The 24,832-nt window shown below is 43.4% G+C and overlaps 1 protein-coding gene and 1 long non-coding RNA gene across 3 annotated transcripts in view; one reads left to right on the top strand and one right to left on the bottom strand.

The window, feature by feature from the left end:
- The window catches only part of TSPAN5 (tetraspanin 5), a 144,403-nt gene that overhangs the window by 104,894 nt on the left and 14,677 nt on the right, over positions 1-24,832 (bottom strand). The window contains exon 2 of one of the 2 annotated variants that reach the window (XM_083179062.1): positions 21,145-21,268. The exons of the other annotated variant lie outside the window; for it this stretch is intronic. Within the exon in view, the coding sequence (XP_083035188.1) occupies positions 21,145-21,198 (54 nt within the window). The 5' untranslated portion in view covers positions 21,199-21,268. The remainder of the gene's footprint in view (positions 1-21,144; positions 21,269-24,832) is intronic. 2 annotated transcript variants of the gene reach the window in all.
- On the top strand, positions 6,291-7,511 carry LOC146026941 (uncharacterized). The gene is made up of 2 exons (XR_014454588.1): positions 6,291-6,382; positions 7,334-7,511. It is a non-coding gene; the product is annotated as an uncharacterized LOC146026941 (long non-coding RNA).

Raw genomic sequence — 24,832 nt, 5'->3', positions numbered from 1 at the left:
TACTCCTTTACTCATTACTCACTAATAGGCCGCTTGTCAGTGCTTTAATTGAAACCATTGCTGCTTCAAGGAACCCTTACTAAACACCCACATATGCTGTACTTGTCAGACACTTTAAAACTGCTAACAATGGACATGACTGAATATTAATACTAGCAATACACATGTGTATTCGACATGTACTCATGAAACCACACATTTTTGGGTAAAGTAAACAAATTTATTTCTATACATGTCACAGTCAATGCCACTGTGATGCAATGACCAAAAAATACAAAATCCAAAAAAGAAACAACATGGCAGGAATGTAGCAAAATAAATAATAATACAAAACAAATATAATTGCACACAGATGGACTCCAGCACCTCCTATGTGCCACTGCACATGCAGCCAGTGGGAAATGAGGATGCTGCTGGCCCTTCTACAGCAGGGCAACCTGCACCTGACCATTCTACAGCAGGGCAACCTACACCTGGCCCTTCTGCAGCAGGCCAACCTGCAGCTGGCTCATATGCACCATCAGCAGAATCATTTTGAACACAACCGGGGACTTCACAAGATAGTACCATGGCCATCACTTCAAGTACAGCTGACAGTAATGGCAGGCAAAAGAGGGCAACAGGGGAACCAAAAAGGACATATGAAGCAAGGGCTCATCTGGTTACCCTCAGCACGTGATTGGACACAAGAAGCTGACACACACAGCACAATGGAAGATTTGGGACCACATAACAGTGGAGATTAATGCAGCCACAAGTTCATTTGCGACCACGTTTGGCCTTGGTAGGCTCCTTGGCCTGTGCAGCAGCTCTTCGGGGACGGCCAGATGCTGGGGCAGGTGGAGCAGATGATGTTGAGTGGTTGGCTGGTCTACCCCTCCTGCCAGCAGGGAGTGTTGCCGGTGGTAATGCACCAGAAACGGATGACATTAGGACCCTGTTGCTGGTAACCAGCTCCACCATAAGCTCATTATGGTGGAGGAGGAGATCATTTTGGCGGGTGGCTTGCTCGGCCAGCACCTGAGCACTTGCAGCCATGGCCTGATGTGACTCAGCCATGGCCTGCATGCTCGCAGCGATGGCCTGCTGGGTGCTGACCAAGCTCGCCAGGATCTCCTCGGTCCTATGCATCCGTTCTGATGCCAAGTCTCCCTGCTGGTTGATGTCCCCAAGCATCTGGGCCAAGGCGGCCAAATCGGCTTGGGCCGATGGCTGCTGCTGCACAGGCCTACCACTGGGGCCAGGTGGCACGGACTCCTCCACCTCCTGAGCAGAGTCGTCACCAAGCGGTGGGGTGTCTGTGGAAAAAGATAAACACAATTAGGAGACATTCTAAGATAATTACTTGCACAAGTTTATGGCATGACCAATATTTACCTTCCAGAAAAGACGCAAACACTTCAGCTGGGGCCTCGCTATCCATCGTGCTCACCCCCCTGATCTCCTCAACTGATATACAGCTCTCGGCCATCAACTCCAGGGGGGTGAGCTCTAGCCCTGATGGCATGGGCCCGGCCCCAGATGTCTGGCTGTGTTCCCACCGCTTGGTCATCTTCCTCTTCAGGTTGGTTTTGAAGTCCTGCCACCTGCAATGTAAGTTGACATATTAATACATGTCACTCCAGATGTTAGCTGTTGCAGCCATTGCTCTGTGCTACATATTACGACATGTGATTAATGTCCAAAAGATAATATTACATGCAACTATGATATCCACCGTTACAATACACATTCACAATCACCCTACTCTAACTCTCACCGAAATAACATGGCAATAATGTATGTGTATCGTAACAACCTCACGGGCCATTTGCAAAATCCATCTAAGCATGAATTCAATCATTACTTGGCTATTACTGGGCACATGTATCACAAAACAACTTGCCTCTTCTTCACATGGTCCGTCTCACGAACTTGTGGCGCTACTTCATTAATCTCTGCCGTTATCTGTTCCCAAATCTTCCATCTGCGTGTGTGTGTCAGCTTCTCCGATGGACACTCAATCCAATCACGTGCTCGGGGAACCAGGATGGCAAGCTCCTGTGCTTCATATGCCTTATTTCTTGTAGTTGGTTCCTCTGTTGCCCTGGCTCTCCCCTTGCCACGTCCTTGGCCACGCCCCCTGTCACGTGTCGCTGCACTTGAAGTGCTGGCCATGGTACTACCTTGTGAAGTCCCCGGTTGTGTTCCAAACAATTCTGCTGATGGTGCATATGAGCCAGCTGCAGGTTGGCCTGCTGCAGAAGGGCCAGGTGTAGGTTGCCCTGCTGTAGAATGGTCAGGTGCAGGTTGCCCTGCTGTAGAAGGGCCAGCAGCCTCCTCATTACCCACTGCCTGCATGTGCAGTGGCACATAGGTGGTGCTGGAGTCTAGATGCTCAAAAAGTTGCTGCAGCTCTGGGTCCACCTCTGGTTGTGATCCAGACATGTTAGCAACAACATTGTCACCTTCTAATACACCTTTATATACTGTTTGTGTATCCTGTTTGGCGGACATCAGCGGCAGCTGCGTTCCGTGCGTGAGCGTACGTCGCTGTTTTTTCGCGCCGCATACGGTGGCGGAAATTCCATTGTGTAAAACCTGGCGAAAGTTCTACATGAAATACTGGTCACCAATGCTAACATTGCATAGAATCTTCTGATACACCTGTGACTATTGCACAATACACATGCTATTTGCTAGCATGACATGACATTTGATTCATGACTACTGTGGTATTGTGGCGTTTGATTGCAAGCTAAAAGTAGCCCAATCCCTTAGATAATCCAGGCCACAAGTCATGCAATACTCATCTCTACTGTTATAGACCACACATGTGAGAGGCCTATAAATAGTGACTTGCTGCTAGAATCATTTGTCTCCAGATCTGGACTTGTCAGGGTCTAAGGTAAGCTCTTCCATGCTCCTTGTAGATATGATATCCATTAACAATGTAAGTGTATGAATGTATGCACCATTGCCTCACTGACTACAGATTGTTGGGCCAGCAAAGTGCGTGTAGCATTATTGCAACATGTCACATGTTCACTATTTCACTCACAGGTCTTAAACCTGTGTGGGTTCATCTATTGCAGGACAACATGTCCCAGCAATAGATGAAATGTCTCATAGTACATGATGTCGGCAAAAAATGCTGACACCTTTATCTGTGTGTTTTGGACGGTGTGTATTGAGTTCATATTATTGTGTCATCATTATAGAGTCAAATGGATCTGAGGGATTTCACGGGGCGGCCATCTATTGTACGTATTGAAGGCTACAAATCTATTTGTAGTGGGATATGGCCATTATGTGCATAGGTGCATCAGTATTTATGTTCATTTCTTTATAGGTTGCTGAAGCAATGATGCGCTACATGGAGAGGAGGCTAAGGGCACTTGCGGCTCTCCCCACTCGTCGGCCAAGGAGGCCAGGACGTGCTAGAATCTATCGCACACGGGTGACTCTGTTTGCTATGCCCGATGATGAGGTACTTACTAGGTACCGGTTACCGCCACATGTAATTCTGGATCTGCTCACCTTAATTCAGAGCGATCTGGAACCTCTACACGGGATCACGACAGCAATTCCGCCTCACACACAGCTGCTGGCGGTGTTGCATTTCTGCGCCTCAGGATCATTCCAACAAGTAGTGGCAGTACTTGCTGGAATATCTCAGCCGGCCTTCTGCCGAATCCTGAGGCGTGTGACGTCGGCCATGTTCAGGCGCAAGGGGCACTTCATGGCCATGACATTTGCCACCGAGACCCTGCGCAGAAGCCAGCAGGCCTTCCATCAAATTGCTGGCTTCCCTAATGTGATAGGGGCTGTGGATGGCACCCATGTACCATTTGTGCCTCCATCTCGAAGTGAGAAGATATATAGGAACCGCAAATTGTTCCACTCACTGAACGTGATGGTGGTATGTGGCCCATCCATGGAAATTCTCGCCTTCAACTCGAAGTTTCCCGGAAGTGGCCATGACTCTCATGTCATCCGACAAACCGGGATATGGCAAAGACTCCAAGAGCTGGAAGGCCGTGATGCGTGGGTTCTGGGTGACTCCGGTTACCCATGTACGCCCTGGCTACTTACGCCGTACAGCTCCCCAGCACCGGGCCCACAGGAGGCATTCAATCGGGCGCATGTTGCCACCAGGCAAGTGGTGGAGCGCTCAATTGGCCTTTTAAAAGGTCGATTTAGAGTGCTCCACCGCACTGGTGGTGACTTACAATATGCGCCTCAAATGGTGTCGAGGATCGTGGGCCTGTGTATATTTTTCCACAACATTGCTGTGCGGCGTGAGATACCCTTTGATGAGTGGGAGGTACCATCTGAGCCGCAAGATCCGCCCATCCCGCGCCCCTGAATGCCGGAGGGGATACCAGCTGCGGGACTCTGTGGCGCAAAGATACTTCAGGTACATGTTATCGAGTTGACAGAACACACCAATTTTAGTCAAAATCAGCCCTTCAAATAAGTACAGTGTGTTAGTTGTCAGTGTTACAAAACTAAAATTAGCCAGCCTGCCCTCCTAATGGCAAAGAAATAGGAGATATTTATCATATGTGCTTAGTTTTGGGGGAAGTTCAATATAGGTGCTAATTATTATACCTTGTACAAGGGATCTTATGTGTTTGTTATATCTTCATTATTGTAGTTGATACTATCCCTGATGACTGGTGAGTACATTGATTTATTCTCTAATGTGTTGGGGATTTTTTCCTGTGTTGATGTATGATTTGTTTGCAGATATATATATATATATATATATCTATCTATATATATGATATTTGAATTTATTCACATGTTTCAACATTTCAAGGAGCAGGCAGCCAGGCAGGCAGGCAGGCACCCAGGCAGGCAGGCAGGCAGGCAGGCAGGCAGGCAGGGCTGGTGTATAATGCTGGTCTCAGGATACCTGCAAGTATGTGTATGTGTCTTTTACACATAAATGTACGCATACACATAGATGCACAGAGTAAGTAATGCTAACTACAGCTATGCGTTGCTAAGCTATAGCACGCGTTGCTTGGCGGAGCGAGGCGTCATTGGATTTGCTAAGTGCATACACACTGTGTTTTATATATATCAGATTTGTTCATTGCCATACATCAGCACTACTGTTTTTAAGGCATGCGAATTTGTCACCATTTGTGTTGGCGCAGAGACGCTGTTCATGTAAAGATGAACAATAAAGTTATTAACACAAATAACTGTGATCAACCAATGCCACCACCTGATTGGTTGATAGATGCCATTGTTAACATGGCGGAGACACGAAGGGCAGACCCCTTCGGAGCTGAGGGTTCTGGTCTCCGTCATGGAGACAAGGCTGGGCCGTGCGGGGCCCTTTATCACTAACCGCCATAAGCGGAGGGCCTATGCTGCGGCAGGGCGCCGTATTTACGCCCGCACTCGGGTGCGGAGGTCCCTCGGGCAGCTCGAGAGGCGGTGGTCGGACCTCCGCAGGCGCCAGCCCCAGCTGTTGCAGCAAATCAGGGGCGAAATTGCTGATTGTGAGTATTTTAGCTATGAAATTTCGCACTTACAACATAGCATATATAAACAATAACAGGTGTCTCATGATAAGTGGGTGTCCATGGGTTTAAAAGTCCATAGACTGTTATGTGTGCTTCTTCCTGGTTAACATGCAGTCATGTGGCTTTTATATGTAATGACATAGCATTGAGGATTCTGATGCATACAATGTGCCAGATCTAATATGTGTTACACATTGATAAATGCCAGGGTTGTAATGTTTGAACAAATTACTAACAATCACATAATAATTTAAATGTCACATTTTTGAGTCCATTAACAGTAAGGAGCTACTTGCCTGCATCGTTTGCCATCATTATCACCCTTCCATGTATGTCTTGTTATGGATTAATACATGTGCCCCAATGACCCGACATTGACCATGATTTTTTTTTCTACCACACAGCACGAGCCCGAGCCCGACAGGCCCGTGAAGAGGCCGAGGCAGCCCTGGCCCAGGAGGAGGCCCAAGACCCTGAGGAGGAGGTGGCGGCAAGGGTGGAGGAGGAGGAAGTGGAGGAGGAAATGTTGGAGGAGATGGTGGAGGAGATGGTGGAGGAGGTGGTGGAGGAGGAGGAGGTGCCTGAGGAGGTGGTGGTGGAGGAGGTGGAAGAGGAGTTGGTGGCAGAGGAGGAGGTGTTGGTGGCGGAGGAGGAGGTGGTGGTGGAGGAGGAGGTGGAGGAGGAGGAGGTGGAGGAGGAGGAGGAGGTGGAGGAGGAGGTGCTTGTGGCGGAGGAGGTGGACGTGGTCATGGTGGCAGAGGAGCTGGCGGAGGAGGGGGCTGAGGAGGCCACGGTTGCCCCAGAGGATTCCGATTCCGAGGGGGAGGAGGCGTGCCAAGCCCCGGAGTCCCAGCAGATCGGTATGTTTACATAATGCATCATTCATGAAGTAGTTGTACTGGTATTTGTTATGTAGCACTGGTGATTAAAAATTTTGTTCCAATACTATTCATATAGACCCCAAAGTGGGTAGCTACAGATACAGGTACGGGTTAGATGGGGTGTCCAAGGCATCCCTTTCATCCAGGACACCTCTCAATTACACAGGTTTGTGGGATGGGTTGGAGCTCCATTTTGACTGCCACATAACCGTTGTAGTTAAACAGGATCCTGGAGTAAAGGGATGAGTGGATCATTTGTGGATTAAATTCACCTGCTGCAATCGTAGATTATGACCCATCAAATCGTGGAATCTATATTGTTGGTGAATGTTATTTATAAACTCTAGGATGTATGCTATAAATGGAGTATGGCCCGGCCTACCTTGGAATGGAGTCAGAAGTTGCCAGTGTCCCAGGAGCCTCCTCTACCTAAACACCCCCTGTAGTTCAGATTGTTTTTTTGCCCTCACAGAATTGTAGGTTGGTTTAGACAGAATTATGATTTTGAGGATGTGTACTGTGCATTCCTGACATTTGCATAACTCCCATGCCACGAACCATCACTGAACTTAGACTGAGCAGATTGTGACAAGTTCTTATTGACGGAGGCCATGACATGCTTGTCATTGGTTAGTCATGGGTGGGTTGTGACTGAGAAGAAACACTATGACTGTTATGTCTTCTGCAGAGTAAAGGGTAGAGGCAAAAAAAGACAGTATGTAGTAAATAAGTTTGCATGTATGTATATATGTATGTGTCATATCTATTTATCTATGTGTGTCTCTATCTCTCTACATAGATAGATATATATATATATATATATACACACACACACACATGTCACCTAGCATTTGTGCAATTTATGTCGCAGTATGTGAAATGTATGCATGAATAACATGACTAATTTTTGCCCCTTTGACATGCCCACAGATGACACCACACCGGCAGATGAGGGGGTGCGTGGGGCCCTCCTGCGGGCGGAGCACCATTTGAGGCTACTGCTAGCCGACCTGCAGGACCTCAGAGATCTCCTGATTTAATTTATTATTTGATATTTTTTTATTTATATGTTAATTGTGTTTTCAAATAAATTGTTTATGCAAGTTCACAGTTGTTGGTTTTCTTTGCACATTAAACAGTATATGTGTAGATTGTTTATAATCTTTTACACAGGGTCTAATACAAACCATTGCACTTAAATTGCTGTAAGGGTTAATGTGTGCAATGCATGTGTTAGGCATGCTTGTAAAGATATATTGGCATCTAATTGATTCCAATTCCAAATAAGCAGTTTTTTATGAGGATAGGTAATTGAATAAGTGGGTCATGTGATGTATTGCAGAAGATACTTAATAGTGGGTTGTTTGGCGTAAATACTCCGCTTACGGGCGGTAGCACCGCTTGGCTCCCGGTCGGATGCGGTATTTCCGAGCATACTCTGTAATACTCTGTAATACCGTGCAGAATCGGAGTGTTTCTCCCGCACACGCATGGTTTGTATGTCGTCCGTAAACACGCCCTGTTCTTAAAGAGTGAGTCCGTCCGAATGCGGAGGACACGTGGGCGTTTCTACGGATGATGGCCGCATGCGGCAAAACACCGTGGCGTGCGGACCGCTCCGTAAGAATGCGGGAATATCCGCACCGATCAGAATAAGGGCCATAGATTGTAAGCTCCATTGGGGCAGGGACTGATGTGAATGTTCAAATATTCTCTGTAAAGCGCTGCGGAATATGTATGCGCTATATAAGAAACTGTTAATAAATAAATACACAAAGGTGTGGTCTTTGCTTCTTGCATAAACCCAGAAGACATTTGCACTGATGTACAACATTCATCCCAGCAGTGCTTTCCAGAGAAAAGTGATAGTCTTGTAGTGCCAAGAACAATAAGGTGACTCATACATAATCAGCTATAAGGCCAGACCTTCCCATTACGGCTTCCCATACACTTGGGAAAGCTTTTATATCTGTGTTCCATTTGGAAGGGATCACTTTTCACATTGGTTCAAACAATAAGCGAACACTTAACTGATTAGAACACAGTTACGAGATTATGGATGAATACATACATTTTCAGTGAATTAAAGTATTTGTTTGACTGTGTGTATACATGGTCTTTTAAACATAAACATGTTATATTATACGTATGCATAACATTGAATTATAGTAAAATGCTGGCAAACTGAAATTCTCATATTGTTTATTACAGTTGCACTTTATTACAAGTAGTGTGCGGGAAAACAAAGACAACCATCAGCTCAAAATGTACTATACCTCAATCTTCCAACACAATCGTTGACATTCGGTACATACAATATATTGGCATAGTATCGGGATGCTGGAGGTCAGAATACAGGAGACAGTAGCATCCTGAAGCTTAGGATTCTCACACCTGGGTGGTAAGTATGCAAACCTTCCCCTCTGTATTTCTATAAAGCCCTGTGAACACTAAACGAGTCCCTGCAGACACCGATATTGGCGAGAGTGACCCTGCGAGTTGCCGGCGTCAGCAAGTGCATACACACACGGCATGTTGCTGATGCCGAGGGAAAAGGGATTTACAGCAGGGGAGCGACAGCATGGCTGTCCTTAACGAGGACTCCCTCACCTGAACATGTTCAGACGAGATAGGGGGTCCTTAACGATGTGCGGGAGAGCACACCATACCTCCCAACATGAGCCTCTCCAGGAGGGACACATTGCTCTGTTCCTGTACTTCCCTCTTTATGTGTGATTGCCCTCACCTTTGTACAACAAACTTTCAAACAAATTAACATGTTCAACACAGATGAAGGTAATCATGCATTAAGAGGGAAGTCCAGGAGCAGAGCATTGTGTCCCTCCTGGAGAGGCTCATGTTGGGAGGTATGGCACACTCTTAACGATATTGAGTGTACAAACTAGTCGATATTGTTCATAGCATTGCTCAGAAAGCCCTTAGTGGGATAAGTAATCAGGGTACTATATAGGTGGTATTTTACCATTCTTTTGGAAAACTATGTTATCAGACAGGAGTTTACACAACTGTACAATATTCTAGTATTTATATTTATATGTCTCCAGTTTGTGTATACAAGACTTCTGTCATATGTGCTGGACATACATTTTTAGGCTTAAACTGCTATGGGGGCCGCTTCACAACCAGCAACAATACGTTAACATTCAACAAGGGCCAAATGACCTGACCTTTTGTTATAAGAACAGAAGAGAGAGTAGAGCTCACAGTCCCCACACCTCCCTTACCCATGGGTGGCACCCGCAAAGGCTGCAGGCTGTCTGCGGGAACAGGTCAAGTATTTGGTATGGGGAGACAGTCTGCAGGCACCGAGCTCCCTGCCTGCAGGTCTTTAAGACTTATGATCATCGCCAGTACTTTCTGTTCATCACAAGTCATATATTCTCTGTAACCATCTCAGTGTGCCAGTATCCACATCAATTATCTCTGCACTGTATATGTCCCTCTACACCTGCTTCTCACACTATTTACCCTACCTGCTACCTCATGTCCTGACCATCCGTGCCATGCTCACTTCTTGCCTCAGGTCTCCTTATCTGCACCTCATGTCACCCCCTCCCTCTAGATTGTAAGCTCCTTAGAGCAGGGCCCTCCTCCCTCCTGTTCTCACAGCACTCTTCTTGCATTTCAATTACAGCTCTCTTATTCACCTACCATCTATACCTGCATCTCTTCTTACTCACTTCCCTATATCTCAGCAGTATTGTGTACTAAGAATTGTGCTCAGTTTTTGTTCTGCAGTCGGTTTTATGTCTAATTCTGTATACCTTGTACTGTTCTACATGTACGGCGCTGCGTACCACTTGTGGCGCCTTATAATAATAATAATAATAATAATAATAATAATAATAATAATAATGTGACAGGATGAGTTTTCCCAATGCCTTTAATGTCCACCTTTCACAGCACTTCCCCTTTCTGTAATGACCTAACAGAACCTCCACTTTGTAATCACCTCACAACATGGTCACCCCTTCAATAAACCTTCTGAAAGCAGAAACTTATGCACAATAGCAAAATATCCTTATTAGGATGCCTCCTTGTCCCTAGCTCCTTATTACTTTTAATAGCTCCCAGCGTTTTTCCAAGGATGGGCCTTCTTAGGGGTGTATTCAATGCTCTGACAGAGAGCTAAGATGGCAAGCAGTGCCTATAGCATGTCGTAGGAGTATTCAACTGCCCCCTTCACTCGCAGTTTCCACCTTGCTGGTTCCTTTCAGCAAGGTGGAAATGGCAAGCGTGGCCATCAAAATGGCGAGGCTCACCACAAAATACTGCGGGCTCCCTGCATTTGCGGAGAACCTCGCCATTTAAGGCAAATCATTGACTACAACGAGAGGATTGGATGGTGAGGATGGCTTTTCCTTGCCAAAAATAAGCCATCCTCACTGTACAAACTCCCCTCGTCGCTGCATTGAACACACCTCTTAGTCTCCTCCAATCCTGGGAATGTCATAAAAAGAAGAAGTTCTGCAGACTGCTATGAATTGGAGTTCAAAACAGATACACATATCATGCTATTTTCAGAACACAAAACTCCCAGCAGCTCCTTCAGTACTAAGTGATACACATACGAGCTACTGTAGAACAGGGGACCTCAAACTATTTTGCTCTGGGACCCCAACAAACAACAAAAATAATTACAGCACCCCAGCAAGTTACTGCAGAAGGTCATCACATCACATTTGTAGTCAGCAGACAGCACATACATGGCAACATCGTGGAGGCACAAATTGATGGGAGGAGCATGAAGTAACAGACAACTCAGATATTTGAAACTCCTTGAATCAGTGACTGAGATTAGAGAAGTCATCAGCCTGATGTCAGCAACATGGCATCATGACCCCATACTGCGAAGGCGAGGACTCACTTTGGGGTCAGGACCCAAAGTTTGAGAACCGCTGCTCTAGAAGATTGGTTGTCATGCTGTTATTGGGGGATGAGCTAGACCATACGGTACAGTACATAAAAACAAAAAGGTGAAATTCTGTTACTAAAACAACCTTATTTTAATAATACACACTTAAAAACTCCATTGATTTTCTTAACAAAAAATTCACTTCAGGGCACCTCTTGTATTACAGGCCCTGTAGCTTAAGCTTTATTAGATTCATAGTGGTTCTGCCCCAGGTCATATATCTACATTTTTTTTGTGACATCTTGGTGATTGCTTATTGTGTATTTCACATGTTTAGTCTTTTGGTACATGGAAAAGTCACTTTCGTAATAGGGTCATTCCATGAAAACAGGGACATAGAGGTGATTTTTTAAAAGTTGCCAGATTAATTCAAAGGATTGTTTCTTAAGAGACAACAATGTATGTAGTATACTCTAGTGTCATTAAGATACAATTCCTTTGAACGAAGATGGGGAAAGATTTGTATTTTGTCTATCCCCAAGCAGATGACGTGGATGAAGTTTCATTGTAATGGTTGTTGCAAAGTTAGCCAAACCAAGAGAAGTTAGAGGATAGTTTTATTTCTCACAAAAGCTACAGTACCTGTGACAATTGAGTATCCTTCATGTTCTTTACTACTCGATTTAGTTTACATGTATTTTTGGACACTCCCTACAATGATCTCCGTTATAAACATTTGACTGTGTAACGTTTGTTACTTTTCTGTATTCATTTTTTTTCTGGGCAAGAGACGAACAAGTCATCTCTTGCCCAGAAAATTGTATTAAACAGCTCATATCTATTATCTTCTAGATCAGTGGTAGCCAACCCTAGCCCTCGAGAGCTACCAACAGTTCACATTTTCCAGACAACCTAGCTGCTGCACTCATTAATCACTGACACATTACACAGATGGAGCTAATTAGCTCACTTGTGATTCTGTGAGGAGACCGGCAAAACATGCACTGTTGGTAGCTCTCGAGGTCTAGGGTTGGCTACCCCAGTTCTAGATGAACTAAATAAATAATAGATAGAATCTGATTGGTTGCTATGAGCAACATCCCATCTTCAATATAACTCCCATGTAATAAAATTTACTCCACTGAATCTATGTTGTTTAAATAAAAATCTCAAAAAGGAAGTATCATTAAACTGTAATTATTCTCCAATGCTGGCAGTGTATGGTCAGCAAATATACAGTGATGGAAGTCTCTTTACATATCCTCTTATCTCCACGAAAAGGTCAGTGTTGTATCACCCTGTAGGGACCTCGGTTAGAAGGACTTTTAAGGATTCATATTACTATAGGTTCCTAATTCGGTAAACCTATATTCCCCCAGGTTACTTCAATTGAGCTTGTTGTGGGGTATATATAATCTAGTGCAGAGTTTTTCAACCGCTGTACTGCGAGCGGTTGCCAGGTATACCATTGACCCTTAGAGAGGCCCACCGCATATGCCTGCACAGCTATCACCACTATCAGTAGCCGGCTCCTGCAGCACTGTGCTTTTCCATGGACCCGGTCGTAACCTTGGGGGACTAATTGGTCACACACGCCACATTGCCTACATGCATGGAGTGCCCAACCACCTGCCTATAGCTCCTCCATGCTGCTCCATTTATACCAGCAGGTCATTTGTAGAAAAAGCAGGGATTAGCAAAGTGTGGGGGCTATCAATGTGTTTGTACTACTGTGGGGGCCACTGTTTTTTATTTATTCACTGTGGGGTCCACAATGATGGTGTGCCTTAGCAATTTTAAAGTCTTGTTGGTGTGCCGCGAGTTTAAAAAGGTTGAAAATCACTGATCTAGTGGGTTGAATTCAGTATATTGTTGTGCAAACAAACAATGGTACTTGTTTCCTAGCACGGTGCCCACGATTTTAATCTTATTACATTGTTTTGATCGCATCACATGCGACCAGATCGCATGTGATGTGATCAAAATGATGATTTAATTGTACATGCATCCTGATGGGTGATTAGTATGTTATATGCACCCCCATCGTTAACGCCACCACCACTATTAACGCCAACCCGAAGCGTGGCGAGCGCAGCGAGCCCGCGAGGGGCGGCGGTACGCGTCCTCCGACTTTTTCATACCCCCACTATCCACGTCGGCATGGAGTTGATTTTATATAGTGTGGCGAGCGCAGCGAGCCACAAGCGAGGGGACGTGGATAACTATATAAAATCAACCCCACGCTGACGTGGATAGTGGGGGTATGAAAAGGTCGGAGGACGCGTACCGGCTGCGCTCGCCACACTTCGGGTTGCTGTTAATAGTGGCGGTGGCGTTAACAATGGTGGTGCATATAACATACTAATCACCCATCAGGGTGCATGTACAATTAAATCATCATTTTGATCGCATCACATTACATGCGATCTGGTCGCATGCGATGAGATCAAAAGGATGTAATAAGATTAAAATCATTGGCGCCATGCTAGGAAACAAGTACCATTGTTTGTTTGTACAACAATATACTGAATTCAACCCACTAGATCAGTGATTTTCAACCTTTTTAAACTCGCGGCACAGGGTACATGTACAATTAAATCATCGTTTTGATCGCATCGCATGACATTTTAATGGCATGCAATGCGATTTTAAAATTGTACAGTGCAGCTCTTAGGACCTGAAAATCGGGTCCCATCGCATACCACTAATTTAGGCATGCGATAGTATGCAATGGGCGCCGTGCTAGGAAACTAGTACCCAAATAATATGTCCGCATAAGCAGCTCAATAAAGTAAATGTGCTCAGTGGCGATGGCATTCGTTGCTCTCCCCTTGCCTGCACCTATGATAGGTAAGGACTGAATTTGTTTTGCGGTATCCATACTTGTATTGTCTGTCAACATACTGTGAAAACACAGCTTTATGATTTTTTATTTTATTTTAAAGATGTGCTACTAGAGCTCCGCTGCCAAAACAATGAATACAAAGACAGAAACAAATAATTTACGCATATAGTTGCTTGTGTGTTTGTCCTTGGCATTCACAGAACACCATGTAATAATTAGCATAATACAAAATAAAAACCAGACAAAATTTTGTATGAATAAGTGTCCAAGACATTTTCCCAACAAGTATTTTCCACCTCGTACTTATTAAGCACAAGATGTCCTGTCGTGTACATTTTTTCAATTTAATAAAAGTCTAGAAGGCCCCCATACACTACCGGGATTTGGGCGTTTTCACCCGTTCTCGTCGGATCGGAACTAAAAATTGGCCCAAATCAGATGCGTTTGATGTATCAGACCTTGTTACTTGCATGCAGGTCTGACCTCGGACCCTACCACAGTGGGAAACTGAGGTCGAATGCGATACGCCACATGCGGTGAAGATCGCGACGGACAAGCTTCACCCTGGTCACAATCTTTTTGACATTCTCCCATCACGTAGACGCTTCAGAGTGATCACTGCCAAGTGGTCCAGAACCGCGAGAAGCTTCTTCCCGATAGCTATCCACCAATTGAACAATGCACTGCAAACTAATGCTAAAATTGCGTCGCCAACTATGCTTACCATGCTTCTGAACAGTGTACTGCAAACTAATGCCAAATTGAGTTGCTTAACTATGCTTACCGTAAATATGCAAATTGTCTTCCATACGCACCAATGAAACGTAAAATATCCACTGTATGTATGCAAAAAAGTTGAAATGTCTTTGTAGGTGACCTACAGTACCCTTGTGTTCCCCTGCTTGTAGCTGGAATGAAATCTGAAAAAAATTCCTAGTATACGCGAGTATACATGGCCAATAAAGTTGATTCTGATGTGAAAGGACCACATACAATGTATCACATGCAATCCTGCCACCAGGGAAGGTCCCGGGCTTGCGGGGGATCGGATGGCCATACACTGCTGCAAGAGATCACAGTAGTGTATGGCCACCTTTAGAGCTATGCATGTGTTTGCAAATTATTATTACGTTATTTATAAAGGCACCACAAGTGATTCGCAGCTCAATACATATGGCATACATGAGAACAATATAGGGTACACAGAACTAAACATTAAAGTAACTGATAAACTTAAACAGAGCACAGGTAACAATAAGCACCATAAATCTCAGTACACAATACAGCTTCAGATATAAGGAAGCAAAGGAGTTGTCCACATACAACAATGGGCGGGTTGTCATTGGTAGAGATGAGCGATTAAGAGTGAGAAGAGCTGCAGTGATAGATGGTACTGTAGCTGAATGGGAGAGAGCTCCCTTGGTGAACATGTCCGTTTTCAGTGCCCATTTAAAGCTTTGCAAGGTCATAAAGGGGGGCAACAAGGGAAAAATCTTGGATACGCACATGGGATGCAGTGACCAGGTTAGGGAAGAGTCGACAGCCATTGGGAATGACACAGGTCACAGGAAATGAGGTTGGAGATGTAGGGAACAGTGGAGATAGAGAGGGCATTGTATCTGAGGTTGTGGAGTTTGAAGACTATTCTGTAGAATAATGGGAGCCAGTGCAGATTTTTTTGATGGGGCTTGGCAGAAGTGGAGCAGCAGGAGAGGAAGAAGTGTCTAGTTTCAGAGTTGAGATGAGATAGCAGGGAGTTTGGGAGGCCAGTTCAGTTGTCGAAATGTGAGATGACCAGTAAGAGAATAATACATTTAGTCGCACTCAGGGAGAGGAAAGGCCTGATGTGAAAGATGTTGCGTAGCTGGAACCGACAGGATTGGTCCAGAGATTGGACATGGGGGGACAAAGTAGAGGAGGGAGTCAAGAGCGACACAAGCAGCAGAGTTAGGGGACAGAGGAGATTATTTAATTACACCTATGTAATTGATAACAGTGATGGAGCTATTGTGGAAGAGCACTCTGGATGAAGGAAAGATGAGTTTGGCTTTGTTGAAATTGAGCTTTAGAGAGTGCTGAGACATCCAGGAAGAGATGGCAGAGAGGCAGCTAGATACCCAAGAGAGGACATAAAAGGATAGGTCAGGAGCGAAGATCACATCCATTTATTAATATTGAGAAATCTGTATTATTTTACGAAAAATCACCAGCTATTACCGTATATTTTATTTATATGGAGTCACAATGATTCTGCATTGCCGCACGTAGAAGCAATACATAACAATCTGCACAAGTCCAAATTTAGTGACGGGAACATTAACAAAAATATTTGCAGGGCTGAAAATACAGAACTACAGAAAAAGATTGTAAACTGTAGTCTTTTCTCCAGTGCTAACCTATTGCTCTAATTATTTTGTATAAATAAATACATAAATAAAATAAAAAAAACCTTCAGGTTTTACTAAACAGAAATTGGGGTAAAATCCAATTTTTTTGGGTGGATTTTTACTGCATTTTCTATATGTTCTAAGCCTGGCAATGCTATTGCTGGAATTACCTTCTAACAACCTATGGACTCTTTTCCGCATTGTGCTGTCAGAGGGATCCAATCAAGTTCATCCCAGCAACCCCTGCACCTGTTGGGTCGCTCTGTGCATACGTAGATGTACTCCCTGGTTATGTTCCGTAAGAGGTTTTTAAATTCCACCCTCTGGCTGTAACCAAAGTGCATTGGTGTGAAACTAGAAAAATTTGCTCTTTTCCGCAATAAAGGAATCTGTAAAAATGCACATCACACATTACAGACCTAGCAAAAGACACTGCTAAGGTCATGTTTGGGTCAGATTCCTTTTCATGGAAAGCCAGGCTCATCCATAGCTCCTAGAAGTCACATGACCCCACCATAATAAATAAATGAAAATGTAACCTTTAACTATTGTGAAATTCCTGAACTTCTATTATTGCGTTTATTGACATGGTGGGCAGTTAACAAATTACTGTGGTTAGCTGTGTTTTTAAGTGATGACACAGAATGGAATGTGACAGGATTCCATGTATTTCATCTTGCACTACCAGTCCAAGACTACACATAAATCCTGCAATGTCAGGCTCCAGAAATGGTTATCTGATGCACATGGGCGGTCGGGACATTGGGTTTACTCAAGCTGCCACTGCAAAGAGTATTAAAAAAGCCCTCAAGATCTCCAGAAATCACAATTAATTAACAATCCAGAGTTAATTGGCATTTGATGCATGTGTCGAAAAATGTAATAATGTACAATCTCCATGAACTATGTTCTCTCTTGGACGTACTGCCTCCATACCTCTCTGCACAATTGAAATACAAAAGCTACGAGACATAGGAAAGCAGGGTAGGGAGTAAGCATTGCATATTGTAAGCATAATAAGACTAGTATGGCTCATAGAGTCTACTAAATTAAGGTTGACATACATTGGGCCGACCACTGAAGGTCAACGGGGCTGAGGTCAACACAAGCATTAAGTCGGCAATGGGTTGAAAGTCATAAGGCTGACATGAGTTTTTCACAGTTTTTTATTCAAATGTCGACATAGTCAGCATGGATGCCGTCTAAGCATACCGCTGCGCTTGCCATGCTCCCGGCACAGTGGCTCGCTGCGCTATTTTATTCTCCCACCACACTGTAGTGGATGGTAGGGTATGAAATACCGCCTGTCAGCACATGTTGGCTCACTGTTGACCTTCATTGTCGATCAAATGCTTGTGTCAATCTTCCAACCATGTTGATCTATTTCAGGTGTCAAACTAAACCCTGTTGACCTTCAGTGGTCCACCTTAATGAAGTCAACCTAGAGATCATATACCAATAAGACATACCGCACTCAATTAAAAAAAAAAAACACTCAAAATGTCACCCTCTAGAGTCTAGCTGGATTTACTTCAGAATCTACAATTCTATATGTTCTCTAGAAAGAAAGGGCAATTCTCACACTGGTGTCAGGTTAGTGTTGTACAATTGAATAAAATTATGAATTTACAATACTTCTCACTACAGTATAAGTTATATGTAATCTTACACTTTTACAGGTTGACACAGAATACCTACAAATATCGGTCATGGAAAGATGGCTACATTATGTATACTGTAAATAACAATGGAGCTCTACAAGAAATGATTTTTTTCCTCTTTTTGGCTGGAAAACGTTCTTTCCCTGCAATATGATATAGGCAAAACCAGCTGTACAGTCTGATGCTGAGTAAGTATTCTCAACAGAAAACATGCAGCCTATGGTTAATGACATCAGTTTTGCTTATGCTAACAAAACTGTCACAATGTAATCAGTGTAGACTTTTATTGTACTATTTCAAAAATCTACGTAAAAACTACTAATGTAATAAGGTGAACATATGGTAATTACATTGAAATGTAGTTCATTTGCCACCAACATCTATGCGCTTATAGTTATACACAAACATGTAATACAGGTTTTTTTTTTTTTTAGATGTATAATTTTATTATATTGAGGCATCAGCCAAAAGTTTTACAGTAATGGAAAAACATAGACCAAGCATTCCCAACCATGGTCCTCAAGGCACACCAACAGCTCAGCTTTTAGTGATATCCAGGCTTGAGCACAGGTGACTTAATTATTACCTGAGTGATTCTGATTAAACCATCTGTGCTGAAGCCTGGATATTACTAAAACCTTCACTGCCTTGAGGACCGTGGTTGGGAATGCCTGACAGACAGCAGTCGCCGTAAAGTAATACAATCACAATAGATACATACAATTAGGATTGTCAGCTTAAAAATTTGTAAATTTGCTGCATTTCAACAGCAGAGTATGATGTCCCATATATTATTAATATTAAAAACCAAATCTTGGAGATAGGTGAAGTGTAAAGCCCCGTACACACTAGGTGATATAATGAGTGATATCGCATACGGCATTGACCAAGAAAATCAGCAGGAAAAAATGCAAATTGCTCAAATTAAAATAAATTGTGACAATGTTTGGTGCATCTCCACCTAGGTCCATTGGCGTAACTACAATTTTGCGACTGCCCCCGTCCCCCCCGCCATCGCTGGGGCTGCGGAGCGATACTTACGCCACTGCCTAGGTCCTCAGGACCACACACACAGTTCGTTTTCCAAGTCACCTGTCTATCGTTAAAATGTGACAGTTGGTGATACACCTGTGTCCAGCAAGGCAACATGGAAAACGTGATCTGTGTGGGGTCCTGAGGACAGAGTTTGAGAACCACTGCTTTACAAGATTTTTTAAATCTCCTTCAAAAGCCCCATTCCTGGGGAGCTGCAGGGGCAGGAGAATAAAAGCGTCCCGTGACACCTACCTGCTTAACCGTACCCAGACTGTGACGTCCTCTTGCTGACTTTCCTGCTGACCTCCCCTTTTCCCCACTGCCACATCCCCGCAGACTGCCCCCCTTTTTTACCCAAGGGACACAGGTCATTTCCAAGCTTGAATCCCCAAGCCCACCACCGGTCACCGGTTACCCCATCCTACCTACCTTGATCGATTAATAGAGTATTTTTACAATACCTCAACATCTAAGCACATTATTTGCAGGCAAAACAAATACCTTAGTGCAACATTCCCCTCTATTTTGACACACACTATTGTCATTTAGGGCCTTATTTTGGTTCATTCTTTCTGACAAAATCCTTCTTAGATGGACAAAACCATGTGCACTGCAGGGGGGGCAGATGTAACATGTGCAGAGAGAATTAGATTTGGGTGAGTAATTTTGTTTCTGTGCAGGAAAAATACTGACTGCTTTATTTTTACACTGCAATATAGATCTCACTTTGAAGTAAAACCCCACCCAAATCTAATTCTCTCTGCACATGTTACATCTGCCCCACCTGCAGTGCACATGGTTTTGCCCATCTAAGAAAGATTTTGTCAGAAAGAATGAACCAAAATAAGGCCCTTAGAGACCTCTGGGAGCGCAGGTTACTAACTATTCTCTGTACTAAATTAGTAAATTGTTGGTCAAACAAAAATGTTCTCCGTTAAGAAACTGATAGGGTTTCCTATTTGCTAGAAAAAATCAAAATAAATTAATCATTACTCAACACAGTGAAAAATATTTGAAACAATTTAATCTTGAATGTTTTCCAATTAGCAAATACAGACATTGCTCACTTAATGACCGGGTTCCGTTCCTACGACTTGTTAAACGAATGTGTATAAAAATACATAAAACAAGTACAGTACACTTCTAAATAAAGAAAAGTCATATTCCTTCTATCCTCTGACATGTCACGGAGACGCTGCAAAACATGCGCAGCACGGGTCACTAAACAGTCTGGGTGGGTCGTAAGCATGAATGGGTAGGCGGGCGGGTCGTAAGTCCGAGCAGGCAGGGTTGTAAGTCTGAGCAGTCGCAGTGTGGTCGATAAAAGAAGGCCGGGTCGTAAGTCTGAGCGGTCGATAAACAGGTAGGTCCTTAAGTGAGGAATGGCTCTACTTTAATACCATAAGCCATGGGTCCTCAAACTGCGGCCCTACAGATGTTGTGAAACTACAAATCCCAGCATGCCTTGCCACAGTTTTAACACTCCCTTATAGCAAAACTGTGGCAAAGCATGCTGGGATTTGTAGTTTCACAACATCTGGAGGGCCGCAGTTTAAGGACCCATGCCATAAGCATTTAAAAAAAAAAAAAACACCATTAATTAGTTCATAAATGTTTCTGGGTGAGACAAATTATTTCCCACTTAAATTATTAGCTATAGTCTGGTTCCATCACTTCAGAAGAAGTGTAAAAGTAGCAATATACTGTAATATCCTTGGATCAAAAGTGCAAAGGGTAAAAAAAAAAAAAAGTCAGAAAACATTATTTGCACATAACTTTGTGTAATGTAGAACTGCAGTTTTATACAAACAGAAATGATAGCATTAGTTAAAGTCACATCATTGTCCCCATTGTAAAGTAGAAAAATCACTTCTAACAAAAGTTTTTGGTGTATTTACATAAAGGAGTAAGAAATGCACAACGCATTCTGGTTATACTTCTGTATAATTACTGTAGCAGCAGGCGAGATGGGCAGGTGCCTGCTGTCTCATAGTGCGGTGGCATTGTTCTGACAATCTCCTGGTTATTGGTGTGGAGTATCTAAGTTCTCAAATTGCAGATCTATAATGGGTGAAAGAAAATGATATTTAGCGCTGATTGATATTAAACACTGCAGCTCGTACCTAAGGGGGATTACCAAACCCCTTAACCCCTTCCTGACAGAGCCAGTTTTTGCGTTCCTGACAGAGCCCTTTTTTTTCAAATCTGACATGTCTCACTTAAGTGGGGATAACTTTTTTTTGCTTTTACTTATCCCAGTGATTTTGAGATTGTTTTTTCGTGACACATTGTACTTCAAATTAGTGGTAAATTTGGGTCGATACAGTCTGTGTTTTTTTGTGAAAAATACCAAAATATCGTGAAAAAATGGAAAATTTAGCGATTTGCAAAATGTTAAATTTTCTGCTTGTGAGACAAATAATCTTACCACTCAAAATAGTGAATAACTAACATAGACCATATGTCTACTTTATGTTGACATCATTATTTCAACTTCCTTTTAATTTTTTGGGACACTAGGAGGCTTACAATATGAATAGCAAATTCTCAAATTTTCAAGAAAATTTCAAACACTGATTTTTTTAGGGACCAGTTCAGTTCTGATGTGACTTTGAGGGACTTGTATGTGAGACACCCCCATAAATGATGCCATTTCAAAAACTGCACCCCTCACAGTATTCAAAACAGCATTTTGGAAGTTTGTTAACCCTTTAGGTGTTTCACAGGAATTAAAACAAAGTGTAGGTGAAATTTCAAAATTTCTTTTTTTTTGCAGATTTGCAATTTTAATACATTTTTCTAAGGAACACAGTACATTTTACTAGAGAAATGTGACTGAAAATTGATTCCCCCAATTCTTTTGTTTTCATAAATATCCTATATGTGGCCCTAGTGTGCACGGTGACCAAACCACAGGCTTCATAATAGAAGGAGCACCTACTTGATTTTGGAGCCTCCTTTTTATGAGATTATTTTTTAGGCACCATGTAGGTTTCTAGGCACCATAAGATGCTAAAAGTTAGGAACCCCCCCACAAGTGACCCCATTTTGCAAACTACACCCCTCAGGGAATTCATCTAGGGGTATAGTGTACATTTCAAACCCCCAGGGGTTTCACCAATTGTGGTACAACTGGGCAGTGAAAATGAAAAATTATTTTTTTTACACAAAAATACAGTTCTGGCTCCAAATTTGTCATTTTCAGAAGGTATGAAGGAGACAAAGCACCCCAAAATCTGTGCCCCAATTTCTCCCGAGTACGGCAATGCCTCACATGTGACCAAAAAATACCAGTTGGGTGCATGGCAGGACTCAGAAGGGAAGGAGTGATTTTTGGATTTTGCAGCTCAGATTCTGGTGGAATTTTGGTGGGTGCTATGTCGCATTAGCAAGACCCCCAAAGCACCAATACAGTGGAACCCCCCACAAGTGACCCCATTTTGCAAAGTACACCCCTCAGGGAATTCATCTAGGGGTATAGTGTACATTTCAAACCCCCAGGGGTTTCACCAATTTTGATACAAGTGGGCAGTGAAAATGAAAAATTACATTTTTTTACACAAAAATGCAGTTCTGGCTCAAAATTTTTCATTTTCAGAAGGTATGAAGGAGAAAAAGCACCCCAAAATCTGTGCCCCAATTTCTCCCGAGTACGGCAATGCCTCACATGTGACCAAAAAATACCAGTTGGGTGCATGGCAGGACTCAGAAGGGAAGGAGTGATTTTTGGATTTTGCAGCACAGATTCTGGTGGAATGAATGGTGGGTGCTATGTTGCACCAATACAGTGGAACCCCCCCACAAGTCACCCCATTTTGCAAAGTACACCCCTCAGGGAATTCATCTAGGGGTATAGTGTACATTTCAAACCCCCAGGGGTTTCACCAATTTTGATACAAGTGGGCAGTGAAAATGAAAAATTACATTTTTTTACACAAAAATGCAGTTCTGGCTCAAAATTTTTCATTTTCAGAAGGTATGAAGGAGAAAAAGCACCCCAAAATATGTGCCCCAATTTCTCCCGAGTACGGCAATGCCTCACATGTGACCAAAAAATACCAGTTGGGTGCATGGCAGGACTCAGAAGGGAAGGAGTGATTTTTGGATTTTGCAGCTCAGATTCTGGTGGAATTTTGGTGGGTGCTATGTCGCATTAGCAAGACCCCCCAAGCACCAATACAGTGGAACCCCCCCACAAGTGACCCCATTTTGCAAACTACACCCCTCAGGGAATTCATCTAGGGGTATAGTGTACATTTCAAACCCCCAGGGGTTTCACCAATTTTGATACAAGTGGGCAGTGAACATGAAAAATTACATTTTTTACACAAAAATGCAGTTCTGGCTCAAAATTTTTCATTTTCAGAAGGTATGAAGGAGAAAAAGCACCCCAAAATCTGTGCCCCAATTTCTCCCGAGTACGGCAATGCCTCACATGTGACCAAAAAATACCAGTTGGGTGCATGGCAGGACTCAAAAGGGAAGGAGTGATTTTTGGATTTTGCAGCTCAGATTCTGGTGGAATTTTGGTGGGTGCTATGTCGCATTAGCAAGACCCCCCAAGCACCAATACAGTGGAACCCCCCCACAAGTGACCCCATTTTGCAAACTACACCCCTCAGGGAATTCATCTAGGGGTATAGTGTACATTTAAAACCCCCAGGGGTTTCACCAATTTTGATACAAGTGGGCAGTGAAAATGAAAAATTACATTTTTTACACAAAAATGCAGTTCTGGCTCAAAATTTTTCATTTTCAGAAGGTATGAAGGAGAAAAAGCACCCCAAAATCTGTGCCCCAATTTCTCCCGAGTACGGCAATGCCTCACATGTGACCAAAAAATACCAGTTGGGTGCATGGCAGGACTCAGAAGGGAAGGAGTGATTTTTGGATTTTGCAGCACAGATTCTGGTGGAATGAATGGTGGGTGCTATGTTGCACCAATACAGTGGAACCCCCCCACAAGTCACCCCATTTTGCAAACTACACCCCTCAGGGAATTCATCTAGGGGTATAGTGTACATTTCAAACCCCCAGGGGTTTCACCAATTTTGATACAAGTGGGCAGTGAAAATGAAAAATTACATTTTTTTACACAAAAATGCAGTTCTGGCTCAAAATTTTTCATTTTCAGAAGGAATGAAGGAGACAAAGCACCCCAAAATCTGTGCCCCAATTTCTCCCGAGTACGGCAATGCCTCATGTGTGACCAAAAAGTGGCAGGACTCAGAAGGGAAGGAGTGATATTTGGATTTTGCAGCACAAATTCTGGTGGAATGATGGTGGGTGCTATGTCGCATTAGCAAGACCCCCAAAGCACCAATACAGTGGAACCCCCCCACAAGTGACCCCATTTTGCAAACTACACCCCTCAGGGAATTCATCTAGGGGTATAGTGTACATTTCAAACCCCCAGGGGTTTCACCAATTTTGATAAAACTGGGCAGTGAACATGAAAAATTACATTTTTTTACACAAAAATGCAGTTCTGGCTCAAAATTTTTCATTTTCACAAGGAATGAAGGAGACAAAGCACCCCAAAATCTGTGCCCCAATTTCTCCCGAGTACGGCAATGCCTCACATGTGACCAAAAAATACCAGTTGGGTGCATGGCAGGACTCAGA

This window comes from Crinia signifera, chromosome 1 (genome assembly GCF_055691185.1).
Source record: "Crinia signifera chromosome 1, ASM5569118v1, whole genome shotgun sequence".
Taxonomy (NCBI): Eukaryota; Metazoa; Chordata; class Amphibia; order Anura; family Myobatrachidae; genus Crinia; species Crinia signifera.
The sequence above is the reverse complement of the archived record's forward strand: the minus strand, read 5'-3'. Positions and strand labels throughout refer to the sequence as shown.